The sequence below is a fragment of the Eupeodes corollae genome, chromosome 1 (genome assembly GCF_945859685.1).
Source record: "Eupeodes corollae chromosome 1, idEupCoro1.1, whole genome shotgun sequence".
Taxonomy (NCBI): Eukaryota; Metazoa; Arthropoda; class Insecta; order Diptera; family Syrphidae; genus Eupeodes; species Eupeodes corollae.
Genome location: NC_079147.1, coordinates 175,674,080 through 175,696,566, shown reverse-complemented (window position 1 = coordinate 175,696,566; position 22,487 = coordinate 175,674,080). Strand labels below are relative to the sequence as shown.

General features: G+C 36.9%; 1 protein-coding gene across 2 annotated transcripts in view; it reads right to left on the bottom strand.

Annotated features, from left to right (window-relative positions):
- The window catches only part of LOC129938459 (RAC serine/threonine-protein kinase), a 40,830-nt gene that overhangs the window by 5,059 nt on the left and 13,284 nt on the right, over positions 1–22,487 (bottom strand). For both annotated transcript variants that reach the window (XM_056046043.1, XM_056046044.1), the window contains exons 3-8: positions 18,125–18,600; positions 5,648–5,813; positions 1,389–1,586; positions 937–1,326; positions 635–868; positions 435–581 (exon numbers count right to left, since the gene is read on the bottom strand). In XM_056046043.1, the coding sequence (XP_055902018.1) occupies positions 435–581; positions 635–868; positions 937–1,326; positions 1,389–1,586; positions 5,648–5,813; positions 18,125–18,459 (1,470 nt within the window). In that variant the 5' untranslated portion in view covers positions 18,460–18,600. The remainder of the gene's footprint in view (positions 1–434; positions 582–634; positions 869–936; positions 1,327–1,388; positions 1,587–5,647; positions 5,814–18,124; positions 18,601–22,487) is intronic.

Below are 22,487 nucleotides of genomic sequence, written 5' to 3'. Positions count from 1 at the left end.
ACGCATGTTGGTTGAGGCCCAGGTCCGCCCCGGACTGTAGTGCCACCTTAAGTAAGTAAGTAAAGCAGACACTTCCTTCAATAATCTTAAAGAGCTGTTAGACATTTCAGGAAACCAACTATTTTGCTTTATCAAAGCCTCTAAATCATAGGTTTTTATATTTTATATTCAGGGAAGTTCAATACTTCAGAGTATCACAATGAATCTACATTGATTCAAGTGTAGCGATAACGTTATCAATTGATTGAATTGCCAGCCCATTTACCTAACCTAACGTAACTGAGATGGTTTTTCACACAGGATCGTAGCGCCACCTTAGGAAAGCATGTATAATGAAATGCAGCCAAATTATTCACAGAACGGCAAGAAAAACATTTTACGAACAAATTTGAAAAAAAAAAACAATATAATTATGCCTCAAATTTATTACTTACTTGTGGGAAAAGTGGTTCTTCTTGAATCGCCCCCAAGGGACCTGTTGGATCTGGTGGGGTCAGTTCAACACTTTCACCAGTAAACTCCGAATCAAAATATCGTGTGTCAGTATCTGAAGTGACTTGAGGCTTAAACGGTGGTGGAATCTAAGAGAAACAATTGTTCTGTACTGTTATTCAACATAATAAAAACCACTTACTTTTTTCTGTACTAAATCAGTCCAATTAATACTAGAAAAGAACGCATGCGCTTGTATCTCTCTCACATCTTCTTGGCCCCCACCAAGTCTTTTATTTGGATCTTTTGCAAGCAAGCCACTCAACAGACTTTTCGCTTCTTCAGATATCGTTCGGGGAAATCGAACATCTTCAAGCAGAATCAATGTGAATAGAACATCATGATCTCGATTATAAAACGGAAGACGACCACAGATCTAAAATACATATATATAAATAAAATATTTAAATCTAAACACTTATATTACACGAATTTAACTCTCACCATTTCGTACATAACAACTCCGGTACCCCACCAATCCACTGCATGACCATAGTCGTTATCTTCTAAGACTTCAGGAGCCAAATATTCTGGTGTGCCACAAAAAGTCTTTGTCGTGCGCCCATATGTAATGTCCTCTTTACATAAACCAAAGTCAGCTATTTTTATATGACCATCCTTGTCCAAAAGAAGATTCTCCAGCTTTAAGTCGCGATATATGATTCCCTGTGAATGCAGATAACCCAACGCAGAAATAATTTCGGCTCCATAAAATCGGGTGCGTTCTTCCGTGAATACACGCTCGCGGCTAAGATGAAAAAAAAGTTCACCCCCATTGACGTATTGCATAACGAAGCAAAGGCGGTCATTGGTTTGAAATGAATATTTTAATGACTAAAAAAATCAGAAAAAAATGATGTTAGTTTGTGATTTAAAGGTTATTTTTCCCTACTTGCAATTAAAAACGGATGATTTGTTGTTTGGAGAACTCTGCTCTCCGTGAGTGTATGTGCCACTTCATCCTTTTGTATTATGACCTCTTTTTTAAGAATTTTAATAGCATATAGTTTTGCTGTCGACTTTTCACGACACAGGATCACTTTTCCGAAAGTACCTTTACCTAGAACTTTCAAGAACTCGAAGTTTTCCAATGTCTGCAAAAGTTAAATAATAAACAACTATTAAATCAACGAGTTCAACAAAAATATTTTTTAAATTATAAGCCCTATTGTTTTTTGCTCAACAATGACAATGCTGCCAATATACATGGTTTAATGGTTTTTAAACATACAATAATCCTCTTTGTTAATTTCTTATAAATATAAATAAATTATTTAGTTCATATATTAAAATAAGCCATTAGTGGATAGTTTAAAGTGCTAAACTGTCAACGTTGCGCGTTCCAAGCGAAACGTTCGGGGTGAGTACCGTACATAACTTAATATAATGTCTTTTATTTATAAGCAGCTTGTCCTAAATTTAAAATATAAAAAAAAAAACTGAAAACTTGTAATTTCCTATTTATATATTTAATATATATTGATATTGAAAATACAATTAATCAAAAAAGAAATCGGACAAACATTTTTTTTCTTTTTAAATCACTAAATAAATATGATGAAGGTTTAAAAATAGCGAAATTTGTTATGTACATATGTATATACATACATATATTTAAGTGTTGCATGGCCTGGCGCAATTTAGACCATAATGGGCGCGCTGCCGGAGACGCGCCTAAAAGTCCTAGCTGTGAATGTAAATTTACTGATTAGGATTGAACGAAGAGCCAATATGTTCCAATTGTTAAAGGACTACAGTCCCGATATGTTTATGGCTAGCGAAACTAAGCTAAACCACAAACACAAATTGACTCGTAAAAATTACAATATCGTAAGAAGAGACCGGCCCGACTCCACTCAAGGGGGCGGTGTCGCTCTCTTTATACGAAAAGGCATTAATTATAAAGTCATATACAACAATGAATTGCGAAAGCTCAAGACGCTAGAAGTTTTCGTTGTATGCATCTCTCTCTCACAAGGGAAGCGGATGTATATGATTGCGGCTTATGCGGCTGGAGCTCCGCAGGTCTCTTACTTTGCATCAGAACTCGAGATTGTTTTTAAGGAACTTAAACTGAGCTTGGAAGAAAACTATTTCATCTTGGCCGGCGAAACACCAACAAGCCTCGGATACGGACGGATTTACTGTTGACAACCAATGCAAACGAAAAAAGGACAACGAACTTCATATATGCACGTGGAATGTTAGGTCCCTTAACAGACCACGTGCGGCCGAAGAATTAACGGAGGCCCTAGAACGATATAAAGCAGATATCACAGCCATCCAGGAAATACGATGGGATGGGCCGGGCAAAAAGAGGATGAAAAACTGCGATATTTACTATGGTGACTGCTACCACGAAAACCAACAGCGCTTATTTGGATGCGGATTCGTCATCGGAGCCAGACTTAGGCAAGAAGTCTTGAGCTATAGGTGCATCAATGAGCGCCTCATGACCATACGCATCAAGGCTAAATTCGGCAACATTAGGCTGATATGCGCGCACGCCCCCACAGAAGAGAAAGACAACAACACCAAAGATATGTTCTTCGAGCTCTTAGAAAAAACATATGAGCAGTGCCCTAGCTACGATATTAAAATAGTCCTGGGCGATTTTAATGCCAATAATCGGGAAGAACAGCCTGCACGACAACACTTCCGACAATGGATTCAGGCTCATAGATTTTGCTGCGGCGCGAAACGTCATGGTAGCCAGTACGCGTTTTCCACACCTCAACATCCACAAAGGAACTTGGATTTCTCCAGATCAATCTACCGTCAACCAGATTGACCATATTGCGATCGACGCCAGACACGCTTCCAACATTATGGATGTACGAACTTTCCGAGGAGCTAACATCGACTCGGACCACTACCTCGTTCTAGCCAAGGTAGCACTTCGGATTTCCAGACCCAAGGCAAAACAGGGAGAAGATACAACGTCGAATGGCTACAATCACCAGAGATCGCCAAATCCTTTTCCGACCGAGTTACAAGTAACCTCTCTCGAAGTTCTCTGTCGCCAACACAATGTATCGAAAACCAGTGGCAACATTGCCAAGATGCAATCAGAGAAGCCGCCTCTGATGTGCTAGGTTTCAAACAGCCACCAACAAGGAACCCCTGGATTGATGAGGAATGTCGGCAGGCAAATGCAACCAACAGGCACGCAAAGCGGCGCTGCATAAAAGGACGAGAGCTGCTCGTGAGCTCTATGAGCAGAAGAGGCGAGAGGATCGCCGACTTCTCAGAAGGAAAAAGAGAGGGCATGAGAAGCGTGCGGTCGAAGATGTTGAGAGGTATAAAGGTAGAATGAGGTTCGAAAGTTTTATGAACAGGTGAAACGAAATTCACAAACCTAGAACCGAAGGCTGCAAAGACGAAAGTGGAAACATCATAGTGGAACCGCAGTCAATGCTGAGGATATGGAAGGACCATTTCTGCAGACTGTATAACGGCGACGACGAACTGAATTCCGCTGTCAGGCAGGATGATCCATTCAACATAGACGACGAAAGCCAACAATCCCGTCCTCCCGCCTTAGATGAAGTAAAGATTGCCATATCTAAGTTGAAGTCTAATAAAGCCGCTGGAGCGGATGGCTTGAATGCCGAGCTCTTTAAAGCACATGGAGATAAGTTGGTTAGGAGCACGCACCAACTTATCTGTAAGATATGGTCGAAAGAAAGCATGCCCGAAGAATGGAACCTCAGTATTGTTTGCCGGATCCTGAAAAAAGGAGACCCTCTAAACTGCACCAACTATAGAAGAATAAGTCTACTTAACATCGCCTATAAAATCTTCTCTGCCGTAATATGTGAACGTCTAAAGCCCATCGTCAACAACCTGATAGGTCCTTATTAGTGTGGTTTTAGGCCACAGTTGATCAAATATTCACATTACGGCAGATCCTGGAAAAAAACTCAAGAACACCTAATCGACACCCACCATCTTTTCATCGATTTCAAGGCCGCATATGACAGCATCTACAGGGACGAGCTGTATAGAGCCATGTCTAGTTTTGGCATCCCTGCCAAAATCGTCCGTTTGTGCAGGATGACCATGGAGAATTCACGCTGCTCCATAAAGGTTGGAAACAACTTAACAGAACCTTTTGATGTCAAAAAAGGTTTTAGACAAGGTGATGCGCTGTCATGCGATTTTTTTAACATCGTGCTTGAAAGAATAGTGCAGAGCTCACACGTCAACACTAGAGGCAGTATCTTTCAAAAGTCTGTCCAATTACTGGCATATGCTGATGCATATGCTATGTCAAAATGACATAATCGGAAGAACTCAGCGTGATGTCAATGGGGCTTTTGGGAGTATTGAGGCAGAGGCGGCAAAAATGGGTTTAACGGTTAATGAGGGCAAAACAAAGTACATGCTGTCGTCTAGAAAGTACATACAACACCGACGTTTTGGTCAAAACGTCACCATCGACAGACGTAACTTTGAGGTAGTCAAGGACTTCGTCTACCTAGGCTCCGCTGTAAACGCAGAAAACAACACCAGCGCTGAGATCAAACGCAGAATAACTCTTGCTAACCGCTGTTTCTTTGGACTAAGAAAGCAATTGAGTGGTAAAGTCCTCTCTCGAGGGACCAAAGTGTTGCTTTATAAGACCCTTATCATCCCCGTCCTGCTATACGGAGCATGGACCATGACAAAAGCGGATGAAAGCACCTTGGGTCGCTTCGGGAGAAAAGTTTTTCGTGTGATCTACGGTCCCGTATGCATCGAAGGGAGTGGAGGAGAAGATGGAACGACGAACTGTACGGGCTGTACAGCGACGTAGACTTAGCCAGAAGAGTAAAAGTCCAACGACTAAGATGGCTGGGTCACGTAGAGCGCATGGAAACCAATGCTTCGGCCCGGAAAGTCTTCGAATCCGCACCCACAGGACAGCGCAGTAGAGGAAGACCGCGGATCAGGTGGCGCGCACAAGTGGAAGGTGACCTCACCCAACTTAGAGCGCGAAACTGGAGACATCTAGCTAGGGACCGAGCTATGGAGAAGTTTGTTGGATGAGGCCCTTAAGTAAGTAAGTAAGTAAGTTAAAAAAATATATTTTATTGATGAACCCAGTTACAAATTAATTAAAAAAAAAACTAACAAATACATTGAGTATATACCAAACAAAAGGAATACTTACGACTTTCTTTTTTCCACTTATTTTCCCCGTGGAAGTGCCTTGAACCGAGAATTTCTCTGACAATTCTACTTCGGCTATGGAAGCCATGTCAACATCTGTCATATCTTCTGAAGTAGATGGGGACATGGCAGTCTCGCCCATTTCACTCAATCGACTCGCCACCATTCTGAAAAAGGAATAAGGGGTAAGTTTGTAAATTATTCATGATGACTGTTTAACAGTCTTTTTACGGTTTAATGTTAAAAAGCCAGCCAGAGCGAACTTTTGTGTTTCACAAAACTAAACAAAAATCCCAAGTTTTAAGATTTAATTCGTCATTTTATGTTGGTTATTATAAAATTTAACGTATCCCTAAAAACAATAATATTTTATTGACAAGAAACATTAAAGGATATTTTCCTTGACTATCAAGGAACACTATTAAATTTCTTTTTTAGAAATTCAGTTTTAAAAAAAGGAAATTATTATTTATCATGCTTTTTCTTACGATTGATATTTAAAATGTTCACTAGAGAACAATTGTTCAGAACAACCTCATTTATGTTGTAGTGTAAATTTGGTGTTACGTCTTGCAAAGGTACGACAGCAACTAACTCATAAACCCAACTTTCATACCTGAGCGAAACACAATAACTACACTTATATTTATAATAGCAGTAAGTAAGTGCAGTATATTCGATGCTATTTCCTCTTTTGAAACTTATAAAATTATTTTATCGATGGAAAACAAAAACTTTGTACTCCAGATGGAATATCTAGTAACTTACAAATTGCTTTATATGTCTAAGATGTGCTAAGTTATATATTTAACTTAAGTGTTGAACAAGGTTGTTTTCCTCAACAACTTAAAAATGTGAAATTGATCCCCCTCTATAAAAAAGATAATAGATCAAACTTGTCTAACTACAGACCTATTTCTCTTCTTCCTACCTTTTCAAAAATTTTCGAAAAATGAATGAAAAGAAGAATTACTTCTTTCTTAGATAAAAATTGTTTTTTGGCGAAAATCAATTTGGATTTCGGTCTGGAAAGTCAACCAAAGATGCAATTCTTCGACTTTGCAGTCAACTCTATGGCAGCTTGAATCATAATAAACCGACTATGGCTCTTTTTATTGATATGACTAAAGACTTTGACATGGTTGATCATGATTTACTGCTAAGTAAAAGTTATATATGTATGATTAAGAGGAGTTATTTTTCAATGGCTGAAGTCATATTTAAAAGAAAGAGTTCAAAAAGTAGTAGTTAATGGTGTAATGAGTGAAGCTCTATATATAAAATCTGGAGTACCTCAGGGCTCCGTACTCGGCCCCTTGTTTTTTCTGGTTTATATTTACTCTCTCTTTAGGTGACACTTTAATGGCCTTGCTACGGCTTTTGCGGATGATATATCGTTTAGCTACCAGTCAAACTCAGAACATAATTGTAACATTCAAATTGAAGAAGATCTACAAATTCTAAGAGCTTGGTTCTCGGTTCATAAATTAATCCTTAGTGAAAAAAACTAAAATAATGTCATTCAAAACTTCTAGTCATCAGCTTTGCAATTACAATTTTATATTTCATGGGTCGAATTGTAGACAATTCACCTTTCCCTTACTCAGATGTGGTAGACCTAATTTTCAAGCAGCTGGTTCTTGTTAAGATTCTTGTTTTAAAATTGATTCAGTGTACAGTTTTATATATATAGAAGGTACAATTGATTTTAATCTTAACTGGAAAGATCATATTTTCAATATAAAAATGATTTAATGCTCATTATTAGAAAAATGTATCTTTTAAAACCGTTCTGCTCAAAAAAAATTTTAACTCCAATTAATTACGTTCTTGTACACTCTAAAATACAATATGGTTTATCTAGCTGGGGTGGTGCATATGCTAGTACTTTAAGACCCTTGTTGATTGATCCAAAACATCTGATTAGAATCATTTGCAATGAAAATCGATTAACTGAAAGTTAGCCCTTATTCAAGGATTTGGGAATTCTACCTTTGAGAAACCTTTACATTTTACTGAAAGAATTTTTCAAGAAAAGTGGTAACATTCCAAGTAGGAAGTCGCAGTTATTAATCTACGCATAATTAATAATATTCATTTTTTCAATATTCCCATTGCTCATAACCCTCATTTTTTTACTTTTATAATGTCGCAGCACCCTAGTCATTAAATAACTTACCAATATCTATAAGAACTACTCAAAATTTAAACGCTTTTCTTAAAAAAGTTAAAGACTGGCTTTTCACAATTGACTTAAATTGTATTGATAATTATTGTTAAAGAAACTTTGATGTATAAAAACTGAGTATTTACTTTTTATTCCATTCCTTTTCTATTAATTTATATGAATATGTTTTAATTCTCATTCTTTTTCTATTTTGTAATTCTAACAGTTTCGCAAATATTTAAATAAGAATAAAAATTAACAATGGCATTTTAGATTGTAACTCAAAGAACTTTTTTTTAAATTCGAAATCTCTTTTTTCTGTATTTTTTTAGAATTCAAGAAGAATATATTTTTTTCGTTTTAATTAACCTTACTTGTGAAAAATATAAAAATGTTCATGACGCCCGAGCAGGGAGGACATTAATTTAAAAAAACATATTGTAATATATACGTAGATACTCAAGTTTGATCGTACATATGTATGTAGCTAGATCAGGATGTGGTTGCGTCCACAGGTTTTTCTCAAAACCAACCTCTGTCTATCAACTCCCACTCTCACCTGCACGTGGTGAACATCGGGTGCCTAGTACCTCAACTGGAGATTGGGTTCCAACCCCAGTGGAAAATTGGTAGGGGCAGCAAACGAGAGAGGTGGGGAGACGTGTTTCCACTAAGGCACCTCTCCTTATCCAGACGGCAGCGGAGGAATTCCCGAGATGGAATCAACGGTGGCGTCTACAGTTCCAGTAAGGTTGAACTACTTAGTGAACACCTTATAGGGCTCCTTCGACTTTTTCGGAGCCCAGGCCTATAAGGAGCGGTTATATCCGGCTCCCCATCCTTGGAGTTATACCGTCGGGGTGAGTTCCTGGCCAAGTAAAAGCTTTCATAGTTGCGAAGCACCAACAAGCCTCGGATATGGACGGATTTACTGTTGACAACCAACTCAAACGAATAAAGGACAACGAACTTCGGATATGCACGTGGAATGGTAGGTCCCTTAACAGACCACGTGCGGCCGAAGAATTAGCGGAGGCCCTAGACCGTTATAAAGCAGATATCACCGCCATCCAGGAAATACGATGGGATGAGCCGGGCAAAAAGAGGATGAAAAACTGCGATATTTACTATGGTGACTGCTACCACGAAAACCAACAGCGCTTATTTGGATGCGGCTTCGTCATTGGAGCCAGACTTAGGCAAGAAGTCTTGAGCTATAGGTGCATCAATGAGCGCCTCATGACCATACGCTTCAAGGCTAAATTCGGAAACATTAGCCTGATATGCGCGCACTCCCCAACAGAAGAGAAGGACGACAACACCAAAGATATGTTCTTCGAGCTCTTAGAAAAAACATATGAGCAGTACCCTAGCTACGATATTAAAATAGTCCTGGTCGATTTTAATGCCAAGCTAGGAAGGGAAGACATCTTTGGTGGACAACGGATTCAAGCTAATAGATTTTGCTGCGGGGAGAAACGTCATGGTAGCCAGTACGCGTTTTCCACACCTCAACATCCACAAAGGTACTTGGACTTCTCCAGATCAATCTACCGTCAACCAGATTGACCACATTGCGATCGACGCCAGACACGCTTCCAGCACCTCGTTGTAGCCAAGGTAGCACTTCGGATTTCCAGACAAGGCAAAACAGGGAGGTGCTGGGAGAAGGTATAACGTCGAACGGCTGCAATCGCCAGAGATCGCCAAATCGTTTTCCGACCGAGTTACAAGTAACCTCTCTCGAAGTTCTCTGCTGCCAACACAATGTATCGAAAACCAGTGGCAACATTGTCAAGATGCAATCAGAGAAGCCGCCTCTGATGTGCTGGGTTTCAAACAGCCACCAACAAGGAACCCCTGGTTTGATGAGGAATGTCGGCGGTAAATGCAGCCAACAGGCACGCAAAGCATCATAGTACAACAAACACCATAGTAGAACCGCAGTCAATGCTGAGAATATGGAAGGACCACTTCTGCAGACTGTATAACGGCGACGACGAACTGAATTCCGCTGTCAGGCAGGATGATCTATTCAACATAGACGACGAAAGCCAACAAAGTACATGCTGTCGTCAAGAAAGGACATACAACACCGACGTCTTGGTCAAAACTTCACCATCGACAGACGTAACTTTGAGGTAGTCAAGGACTTCGTCTACCTAGGCTCCTCTGTAAACGCAGAAAACAACACCAGCGCTGAGATCAAACGCAGAATAACTCTTGCTAACCGCTGTTTCTTTGGACTAAGAAAGCAATTGAGTGGTAAAGTCCTCTCTCGAGGGACCAAACTGTTGCTATATAAGACACTTATCATCCCCGTCTTGCTATACGGTGCAGAAGCATGAACTATGACAAAAGCGGATGAAAGCACCTTGGGTCGCTTCAAGAGAAAAGTTTTTCGTGTGATCTACGGTCCCGTATGCATCGAAGGGGAGTGGAGGAAACACCTCTAATAGTGGGGATACCATCCGCCACAGTACGATTTCAAAAAAAAGTTTGATTCCTGAGTTAGAGATTTTGAGATCCTGTTTGCCAAGAATTATCAGATATGAAATGATGGTAAGGTATGCCTAAAGGCATCAAAACACTGATTGTGTATTTTTCAGGGTCAGGTGTAAGAAGCAGTTTAGGCTCGATTTTTCAATAAAAACGATTGGAACTATTTTTAAAGTAAGAGGTGAACTTCTTAACCTAAACTGTATGTCACACAGAAACGATTTGGTTAATATTTGCTCCTTATGAAATATTGGAGTGAACGAAAACACTATCCACTTAATCGGTGTGTGTCCAATATTAAAGGAGCTAAGGAGACTAAACGACAATGAAACAATAAGTTACCTAAATGGAGAAGATTGGTTGCTGATCAAAAAAACTACCAACGAGGCGATGAGCTATAGAAGAAGAATCATAGATGAACATTTTTAAACTACCTTTTTTTGTATTTTTGTTTCTACTAACAGTCATGTTTTTCTTTGGATTTTGTTAATAATCTTAAAGTAAGTAAATTTTCATTTTTCAGTAAAAGTAATTAAAGTAATTTTGTTTCGACTAAACTAAAAGTCTCAACTACTCTCCTATTTATTGTTTGATTGAATTAAAAGCAAATTATGCTACAAGTCAATAAGTACCAATTAATTGAAAAAAAAACTAAAAATTGTATGATTTTAAATTGAATATAAAATTAAATAACATTGTCACTAGGACAGACGACATTTTTGTCATGCCTTCTTATTTATTCCTTACACCAAAAAATTTATGTAACAAGAACCTTAAAATTATTGAATAAAAATATCGATCTATCTATCTATTGTAAGGAGCAATGCAAGAGTATTTTCTGATCGGCCATTAACGTTGTACATTCGAGTAGAATCATGGACAAGCTGAGTAAAAGGAAAAAACTCAGCAAAAATTTCAGCACATTCCTTTGGGTGGTGCCGGACAAATAAGTAGCGCCAGTAAATAAATGTCTATTTTTTTCCAACAAATTTTCTGGAGTCAAATTGAAACATAATGAGGTTCGCAAAAGTAAGAAAGGACTCCACATTTGTACGTAACATATTTTATGGACATTAAAAATAATGGCATGACCCAAAAATATAACTTCGACAAAAAATTGCATACTGATTGGTTGGGGTGGTCTTGGGCCTAGAACAATATGTGACAGCCCATATTTTCAGGTTGATCAATTTTCAGCATAGTAAATATTTCAAAGAACAAAAACTTCCAATTGCCCAGCAATATGTCTTTTGTAAATATAGGTCCACTGAACAGCGGAATAAATCTACACTCTTTTTTGGAAAAGTAAGATTATTCCAATTGATAGTTTCAAAAGTTATTTAATAGAGTTTGGGATCTAGCTCTCTAGTCAAAAATGCGTTTCAATAAATCTCGTCTTCGTTGTGTTATAAATTACCTATCAAAGCGTTCAACACAAGTAGTACTGGAATGGATCAAAAGTGACATCCATATAATAATAGTTGATGTGCCCTAGAGCTCTGTTTTGTCACTGAAAATATGTACCTTCAGCTTTTCATATTCATTTATTACGTGCGTTTTGTTCGCATTTCATATATAGTAAAGTGAGAAATTCCCAACAAAACGATCAGCAGTGGCTAGATTTTTGTATTTAAAAATTGGTACAACTGAAAGTAGATCTGTCAAAATAATAATAAAAAACTTCAAAAAGGGGGTTTGTTCGTAGACTACTACATTAACATGTGGTGTTGAAGCGAGCTTGAAGCTCTCCTCAATTCTTTATATACCTGAATCGAGTTAAAATTTATCTATTCTAAACTGAGATAAACCTTTTTTGGAATCATAGGGAAACATAAATATCTTTTCTTTGTTTTTTCTTGTAAAATAAACCCAGTTAGTCCATTTTCACTAACAAAACTAAATAATATCAACAGTAATAGATTCGTTTTTTCCGCAATGGAAAGCACACATGATTCCAAATGCAGAACTACTCAACAAACACAGCTATCGAGATACAAATGCAATATCAATCGTACCAACATTTGAGAACGAAATCACATAAGATCCATTCGAGGCTCGTATAAATGTCAAAAACCTATCCATAGTGAGATTCTACTCTAACTTTTATCGGTGTTATTCTCACTATGGATATTGTTTTTGTTATTCGTGTAAAATCCTACTTTACTATGGATAGATTTCCCAACAAAACACGAGTATTGGTTCACATCCTTATCTTTTTACACTTCAAAAAGAAGTTAGCTTATAGCAAGCCTCATACTACGATTAGAGGCTCATCATAAGTGTTTTAAGAATTTTGTATGATTTTCTCTCGAAATTCTTGGAAGTGTTACATACAAACCACTATCATTTCAAAACTACTCTCTTCATTGATATGGTTCAGACGGTTCTGAGTTCTAATTTATGTCACCTAAGTGTTTCTTACAACCATTTTCAATTTAAAGAATGATTTCAAAAAATGTCCATGTAAAAGTATTTTCAACATTTTTTTCTGCTGCAGCTTTCTCGATTTTATTTATATTTTTTGACATTTAAAGCAGGGTTTCCCATAGAACATTTTGCTCAATGATTTTTTTTGTTCCTTTTTTTGGGGAAAATAATACCAATAAATTATGTCAAATATACATTTTTTGGAATTAATTATTTGAATTTCACCAATTAATATCTAGTTTTGTTAAAATATATAATTATTTTATGGATATACCAAATAAATAAATATAAAGTTTCTCGCTTTCTATTTAAAAAAATATTTTATTTCAGTCAAATTGAAATGTTTATATGGCAATACAGGTTTTATTTAATTTGTTTGCAACATTTACACGTGAAATCACAATGATAGAGCGCTCCTTGTTGTGAAAAAAAGAATTAAATTTTGGATCTCAAATTGAGATCCAAACACAAAGCAGGATCTTGTGTTGTTGTTGTAATGCATGTAAATCTTTGATTTAAAATTCGAATTCGCTAATCACATTGACTATATTAGCCGCGTTTTATTATCACCATGATCTGATCCGGATCTTGGATTTACATGCATTACAACAACAACACAAGATCCTGCTTTGTGTTTGGATCTCAATTTGAGATCCAAAATTTAATTCTTTTTTTCACAACGAGGAGCGCTCTATCATTGTGATTTCACATGTAAATGTTGGTATCATTGCAAACAAATTAAATAAAACCTGTATTGCCATATAAACATTTTAATTTGACTGAAACTAAAATATTTTTTTAAATAAAAAGCGCGAAGCTTTATATTTATTGATTTGGTATATAATCCATGAAATAATTAGATATTTTAACAAAACTAATTAATTGGTGAAATTCAAATAATTAAGTCCAAAAAAATGTATATTTGACATAATTTATGGGTAATATTTTGCCCAAAAAAAAGGAACAAAAAAAAATCATTGAGCAAAATGTTCTATGGGCAACCCTGCTTTAAATGTCAAAAAACATAAATAAAATCGAGAAAGCTGCAGCAGAAAAAAATGTTGAAAATACTTTTACATGGGAATTTTTTGAAATCATTCTTTTAATTGAAAATGGTTGTAAGAAACACTTAGGTGACATAAATTAGAACTCAGAACCGTCTAAACCATCTCAATGAAGAGAGTAGTTTTGAAATGACAGTGGTTTGTATGTAACACTTCCAAGAATTTCGAGAGAAAATCATACAAAATTCTTAAAAGTGTTACATACAACCCACCGTCATTTCAAAACTACTCTCTTCATTGAGATGGTTCAAACGGTTCGGAGTTTTAATTTATGTCTGCTAACTGATTCCGTAAACTCTATTAAATTCAAAAAATTTCCATCAAAAAATAGTTTTAACTTTTTTTTTGAGAATCAAAAAATGTTGAAAATACTTTTACATGGGAATTTTTTGAAATCATTCTTTAAATTGAAAATGGTTGTAAGAAACACTTAGGTGACATAAATTAGAACTCAGAACCGTCTGAACCATCTCAATTAAGTGAGTAGTTTTGAAATGACGGTGGGTTGTATGTAACACTTTTAGGAATTTTGTATGATTTTCTCTCGAAATTCTTGGAAGTGTTACATACAAACCACTGTCATTTCAAAACTACTCTCTTTATTGAGATGGTTTAGACGGTTTTGAGTTCTAATTTATGTCACCTAAGTGTTTCTTACAACAATTTTTAATTAAAAGAATGATTTCAAAAAATCCCATGTAAAAGTATTTTCAACATTTTTTGATTTTTGTGATTTGCACATTTTCAGAAGTTGTGGAGCTACAACTGGAACTTAAATCATCATCGATAAGATTCAATAGGGATAAAATTGAATTGTTTGATTCTTCGCTTTCATCACTTTCAAATAAAAACTACAAATTATAAAAGTTTTTAAAAGAGAAAAGAAATACAAATTAAAATGAATACTTCGATCAACCACAGCAGCTTCCATTTTGGGTATTTGTTTATATTTTTTTTTGCTTCGAAATGTCACTTTTGAAAGAACGAATTAGACACTGCTACCAAACTTTAAATAATAAAAAATATGATGATCCAATGCTGTTTTATTATCATCATCTGATCCGGATCAGATTACGGTGATAATAAAACGCGGCTATTATTTCTATGGCCAGTTCTATAATTGGATTTATTTCCAGAAACGCGAAAGACTTCTCTGATCCATATACTCTTAGAGCCTTATATTTTTCATATGTTCGCTCAATTTTAGAATACTGCTCATCTACCTGGAATCCTATGTATAAAACATATTCGGCGAGAATTGACCGAATTCAGAAACGCTTTACTAGAATTGCAATTCGGATATTGCGTTGGAACACGGATATGCCTTCATATAACAACAGGTGTTTGTTGTTGGGTATTCTATCCCTAGAATCACGACGTATTTATTTCAATGTAATGCTTGTCACAGATTTAATAAATTATAAAATCAATGGCCCTTACTTGCTTTCGTTGATTGGCTTTCATGTTCCTTGCCGTGAATTACGTAATAATCGCTTATTTTGTGTACCCTTTCATATGGTCAACTATGGAATCAATGAACCCTCGCTGTTTAAGACAAGCTAATTCTGTTTGTAATGCTATCGATTTTAATTTATATTTAAGTAGGGACTGTTTTAGAAAAAAAATTGTTATTAATAATAAACTTCGGTGGTTAATGTTAATTGTACATTCTTTTTTTTTCGTTTTATTTATTATTATTTATATAAACTTACTATTGTTCAAGTAGTCTTTAAGAGCTGTGTCTCTGCTTGATGAATAAATGAATAAATAAATAAATCCAAGATCCGGATCAGATCATGGTGATAATAAAATGCGGCAAAAATGAGAACTTTACTTGAGCGTAGACATGACGATACGTCGTTAATAGACAGGATGAATAGAAAAGGGCCAAAATGGCTTCCTGGGGAACACCAGATTGAGCAACAAAGGGTTCAGACAAAGAGTTTTGACAATTTCTAAATTTTACCTCATAGGATCTGTTTTCAAGGTACGATTTGATCCAAGCTAAGAATAATGGTGGAAAACCAAGAGCCTAAAGTTTAATTAAAATAATTCCGTGACTAAGTTGGTCAAAAGCTTAGATACACATTGAACTTCATAACCTTGTTCTAAAGCGTTTGAACATATGTATGTTGGAGAATGTGATGAGTTTTATAACGGTTGAGCTCTTTTTCACAAAACCATGTTGCTGTTCGAAAATGAGATTTTTACTTAAAAAATGCTACACTTTCACAAAAAAACTTGTTCAAACAATTTGGGAATGCAACAAAACTTTGCAATGGACCTGTAGTTTGTAGTTTTTTTTAGTTTTCTTGAAAATTGGTGTAAGAAATGACTTCTTCCATATACTGGGAAATTTGCTGTTTTAAGGTAAAGTTTGAATAAGAACGTAGAGGTTCAACTAAAACATTACTACACTTTTTAAATACTATTGGTGGAATAACATCGGGACCGGCTAAAGATTCATCATTCAACGCAGATAAAAGATCAAGGACCGTACTCTGTACACGGATGTGACTACAGCTAGTTTGCGAAAAGGAGTGAAGATTATGAAAATATACTCCATCAGCTTCTTCAGGGCTATTAACAAATGATTTACGGAAATTTGTAGCGAAAGCGTTACAGATTCAACAGGTTTATCTAATGAAAGGTTCTGGTAAGTGAAGTTAACTGGAAAGCAATCTGATTTTTTATTTAAGTTTACACGTTTCTAAATTTTTTTACGATTCTCTTTCAAAAGGGTGCCCATATCATTAACATAACTAGCATATAACAAATTTGAAAGAGACTTAAATTCATTCAAAAGTTCAAATAAAAAGAGTAGTTTATTGGAGACAGAGTTTTGAGATAAGTTTCCATGCCTTATTTATTTTGTTACGCAGTAAATGCAATTCTTTCGTGAAGATGTGGGTTATCAACGGTAGCGAATGATAAGCTCATTCAATTTTTAACTTTACAGCTTTAATCATTCATAAACTGTGTAAAATTAAATACTTCGAAAACTCAATAAATAGTTTAAAAAAATAATTAAAAAATTGAGTGGCTCAACAGTCAGTTGGGAACTAGGGCCAAGTGACTTACAACTCTCTACCATTCCTGTGTGCAGCTAATGTTGTCGGAAATGGAGGGGACCCAAAGTTTTAAGCCGAATCCGAACGGCATTTTTCATGAGAAGATTACTCTTGGAGAATTTGTCAATTCCTCGCAAGAGGCAATACAGGTGAAAAAAACTTTAGATGGCCTAGGCAGGGATCGAACCCCAAGACCTCTCACATGACAGTCAAACGCACTAACCATCATGCCACGAGTACTACAAAATAGTTAAATAGCTATTAATTCTATGTGTATGTGCAATACACAATATTTCATGGAGTGATCACATATTTGATCGCCGACATAAATGGTGTTCAGTGTTAAGGTTTCCTCCGACGATGCAAGAAGTTTTGTAAGCTTTCTGATCCGGCTATAATCTATAAAGCAAGAGGCAAAACCGCACTTGATTTTTCTGAGCAGAATTGATAAGAAACTTCTAAAAAATGTTATTTGACTGAAACATTTATTCATTCTCTTCAGCACCGTCGCAATGTTTCATGTTTTAGAAACCTTACACAAATATGGAATGCTTTCGAAGGCTCAATATTTTTTCTTATTGCAATATAAAAGCATTTGAAAATAATTTTCATGGGAATCTCCTTTACAAAAACGAAAGCAAATTTTAAATTTGTAATTATATGGATTGTTATGTTATGTTGTTTGATTAAACTTTAATTTTTAGTTGTCTTTATATTAGCTGTCGAATTAGTAGTAGAATTAGTGTAGTATAAAAATCAATCTATAAGTATTATTTCTTATGATACAAAATTGTATAATACCATTGGTGATGTCTCCTGTTTGCAGATCAAAATAAGAATAAAAGAAGATTTGTAACAAAAGTTCTCTTTGGAATGTTAAAGAAAATAATAAGCAAAAACCAAAATTTAATGGATGATGACAACTTGTTGCAAGAATGGATTGAGCAAAAATGCATAGGGCATAATTTACTATGTTTGGTAAGTTTACAAAAAGGGTTATAAAATTAAATTTAAATGAAAATAATTTGGCAATTAATTAAACAGTATTTCACTGTTCGAATCTAAATTTAGATTGATTAATCCTAAACAAATCCTATCCCTGTGTAGATGTAACTGATTAATTTCATATTGGAAAAAGTACATTTTAGTGTTATTTATGATAAGTATGTATCATCTTAATTTTTCCATACAGTTTTAATATCACAAATATTATACACAAATAAAAGATTAAAACAAGATCGTCAACACACCTGATAGCATCTGTCCACTCTTGACGGTCACTCTCCTTCTCTACATGGAAAGTTCTCTCAATCACAGTAGTCCATTGGAGTCCACGTATAATGAATGTATATGGCTTTGGTCTATCAACTGTCATTATTTGGCATCCTTTCACTGTGAAGTTATTTAATCGTTCAGACGGTGTTGTGTTTTCAGGCTTATTTCGGTAGCCCATTAAAGTGCCATCATCTCGCAACACAAAGTATCGCGCTCGCCATGTTTTTATATGTTCGCCGCGTTTATATAACCAGCCTTCTTTTACTACAGAGGCCTGTAGAGAACCATAAGTCTCAAAAGTTGAAGACATTTTAGAAAAGGCTTCTATATGTGGTGATTAATGATTAATTACTGCTATTGCTGTTAGGTATATTCGCACGATAGAGCGAAATTGTTCAAGCAACAAACTTTTTTTGCTTTCTTCAAAATTGTGTGCAACTGAAATATATATCTAAAAAAAAAGAAAAATCGTTTAAAATAATGTTTTTTTTTAGTTTGCACGTATATTGCTATTATTAATATAATATGTACGACAAAATAAAATACCTATACGGTGACCATATTATTAGAATAACCCAAAATAAACATTATATTATCATTGTCCTTCTGTATTATATTTGGAGTACAAATTCGTATGATAAAGTAATAAAATTTCATCGTTCTTATTTAACAATAAAACTTTCTCTTAAAAAATTGTTCTTATATGTATATGCATATCTATTTTCAATATTTATAAATGGAATAAAAAAAAACAATAGAGAGGCGCATGGCAAAAACCCGAAGGATTGAGATAGTGTAACGTTTAATGCTGAAGACCTTTCCAAATTTTGTCCACATTTGTGCAGAAGAAAATTGTATTATAGAAGAATTTGTAAGCAAATTATATTTATAAAACAACGTAAATAGCGTCCAATATAACTCCTTTTCCAAAACCTGTAAACAAACTTCGGAACAATTTTGCAAGATCATCAAAATTAAGATATTTTTTTTTAAATTAGGTAAATTGTATTTACAACAGCGCTTATTTGGATGCTGCTTCGTCATTGGAGCCAGACTTAGGCAAGAAGTCTTGAGCTATAGGTGCATCAATGAGCGCCTCATGACCAAAAACATATGAGCAGTGCCCTAGCTACGATATTAAAATAGTCCTGGCTGATTTTAATGCCAAGCTGGGAAGGGATGACATCTTTGGTGGAATAATCGGGAAGAACAGCCTGCACGACAACACTTCCGACAATGGATTCAGGCTCATAGATTTTGCTGCGGGGTTAAACGTCATGGTAGCCAGTACGCGTTTTCCACACCTCAACATCCACAAAGGAACTTGGACTTCTCCAGATCAATCTACTGTCAACCAGATTGTCCATATTGCGATCGACGCCAGACACGCTTCCAACATTATGGATGTACGAATTTTCCGAGGAGCTAACATCGACTCGGACCACTACCTCGTTGTAGCCAAGGTAGCACTTCGGATTTCCAGACCCAAGGCAAAACAGGGAGGTGCTGGGAGAAGGTACAACGTCGAACGGCTACAATCGCCAGAGATCGCCAAATCCTTTTCCGACCGAGTTACAAGTTACCTCTCTCGAAGTTCTCTGCTGCCAACACAATGTATCGAAAACCAGTGGCAACATTGCCAAGATGCAATCAGAGAAGTCGCCTCTGATGTGCTGGGGTTCAAACAGCCACCAACAAGGAACCCCTGGTTTGATGAGGAATGTCGGCAAGCAAATGCAGCCAAACAAAAGGCACGCAAAGCGGCGCTGCATGAAGAGACGAGAGGAACGCCGACTTCTCAGAAGGAAAAAGAGAGGGCATGAGAAGCGTGCGGTCGAAGATGTTGAGAGGTTTAAAAGCAGGAATGAAGTTCGATAGTTTTATGAACAGGTGAAACGAAATTCACAGGTACATAAACCTAGAACCGAAGGCTGCCAAGACGAAAATGGAAACATCATAGTGGAACCGTAGTCAATGCTGAGGATATGGAAGGACCACTTCTGAAGACTTTTTAACGGCGACGACGAACCGAATTCCGCTGTCAGGCAGGATGATGATCCATTCAACATAGACGACGAAAGCCAACAATCCCGTCCTCTCGACTTAGACGAAGTAAAGATTGCCATATCTAAGTTGAAGTCTATTAAAGCCGATGGAGCGGATGGCTTGAATGCCGAACTCTTTAAAGCAGCTGGAGATAAGTTGGTTAGGAGCATGTACCAACTTATCTGTAAGATGTGGTCGGAAGAAAGCATGCCCGATGAATGGAACCTCAGTATTGTTTGCCAGATCCTGAAAAAAGGAGACCCTCTAAACTGCACCAACTATAGAGGAATCAGTCTACTTAACATCGCCCATAAAATCTTCTCTGCCGTAATATGTGAACGTCTAAAGCCCATCGTCAACAACCTAATAGGTCCTTGTCAGTGTGGTTTTAGACTAGGAAAGTCAAAAGTTGATTAAATATTCACATTACGGCAGATCCTGGAAGAAACCCAAGAACACCAAATCGACACCCACCATCTTTTCATCGATTTAAAGGCCGCATATGACAGCATCTACAGGGACGAGCTGTATAGAGCCATGTCTAGTTTTGGCATCCCTGCCAAACTCGTCCGTTTGTGCAGGATGACCATGGAGAATTCACGCTGCTCCATAAAGGTTGGAAACAACTTAACAGAACCTTTCGATGTCAAAAAAGGTTTTAGACAAGGTGATGCGCTGTCATGCGATTTTTTTAACATCATGCTTGAAAGAATAGTGCAGAGCTCACACGTCAACACTAGAGGCACTATCTTTCAAAAGTCTGTCCAATTACAGGCATATGCTGATGACATTGACATAATCGGAAGAAGTCAGCGTGATGTCAATGGGGCTTTTGTGAGTATTGAGGCAGAGGCGACAAAAATGGGTTTAACGGTTAATGAGAGCAAAACAAAGTACATGCTGTCGTCTAGAAAGGACATACAACACCGACGTCTTGGTCAAAACGTCACAATCGACAGACGTAACTTTGAGGTAGTCAAGGACTTCGTCTACCTAGGCTCCGCTGTAAACGCAGAAAACAACACCAGCGCTGAGATCAAACGCAGAATAACTCTTGCTAACTTTCTTTGGACTAAGAAAGCAATTGAGTGGTAAAGTCCTCTCTCGAGGTACCAAAGTGTTGCTATATAAGACCCTTATCATCCCCGTCCTGCTATACGGTGCAGAAGCATGGACTATGACAAAAGCGGATGAAAGCACCTTAGGTCGCTTCGAGAGAAAAGTTCTTCGTGTGATCAACGGGCCCGTATGCATCGAAGGGGAGTGGAGGAGAAGATGGAACGACGAGCTGTACGGGCTGTACAGCGACGTAGACTTGGCCAGAAAAGTAAAAGTCCAACGACTAAGATGGCTGGGTCACGTAGAGCGCATGGAAACCAATGCTCCGGCCCGGAAAGTCTTCGAATCCGCACCCACAGGACAGCGCAGTAGAGGAAGACCGCGGATCAGGTGGCGCGCACAAGTGGAAGGTGACCTCACCCAACTTGGAGCGCGAAAGTGGAGACATCTAGCTAGGGTACGAGCTAGATGGAGAAGTTTGTTGGGTGAGGCCCTAGTTCACACAGAATTGTAGCGCCACCTTAAGTAAGTAAGTAAGTAAACTGTATTTGCAAGCTTTGAAGGAATTTTAAAACAAATAGAAGCTGGTCAAGAACCAGGGCCAAGTCAATTCCTGGATTGAACTTGGAGACCTATGGCATTTTTTTACTTCCTTTTTATTCGTTCATTCCTAAAAAAATCTACCGTCACTGTCAGAGCAAGCCGAATGTCGAAATACAAATACTGATTCAACCCAACACACTTTTCTTTTTAATAGTTGCCGTGAGGATCGAGTATGAGCATCTTGCACAATACTTGCACGTATCCTGTGAGACCCTAGCCCACGGAAGAGAACGGACCTCTGGACGTTAATTTTGAGTTTCCAATTATTGCAATATGGATTAATCTTGTTGAATTGACGCTGTAAGAGGATTCTAATTACTTCTACCTTTCGGCCCGTTCTGTACTTCGGCATACACAATTGCCTTACTTAGACGGCTTTTAGTAGTCAGGGCGCTGAAGTAATTCCTGAAGAGAATCGGATCTCCGCTGAAGACCATTTTTAATTATGGAAGTTGTGAAGTTATATTGCCAATTGATGATCTTGTCAAAAACTTTCCTCATGGTCGGAAGAAGGCTTATCGGCCGAGGATTTGTCATTTTCCTTTTTCGGCATTCTCAGCCGAAAACATATCTTCAGTATTAAGCGCATTGTTGAAGAGTGGGGTATAAATGTCTCCATCGGTAAATATC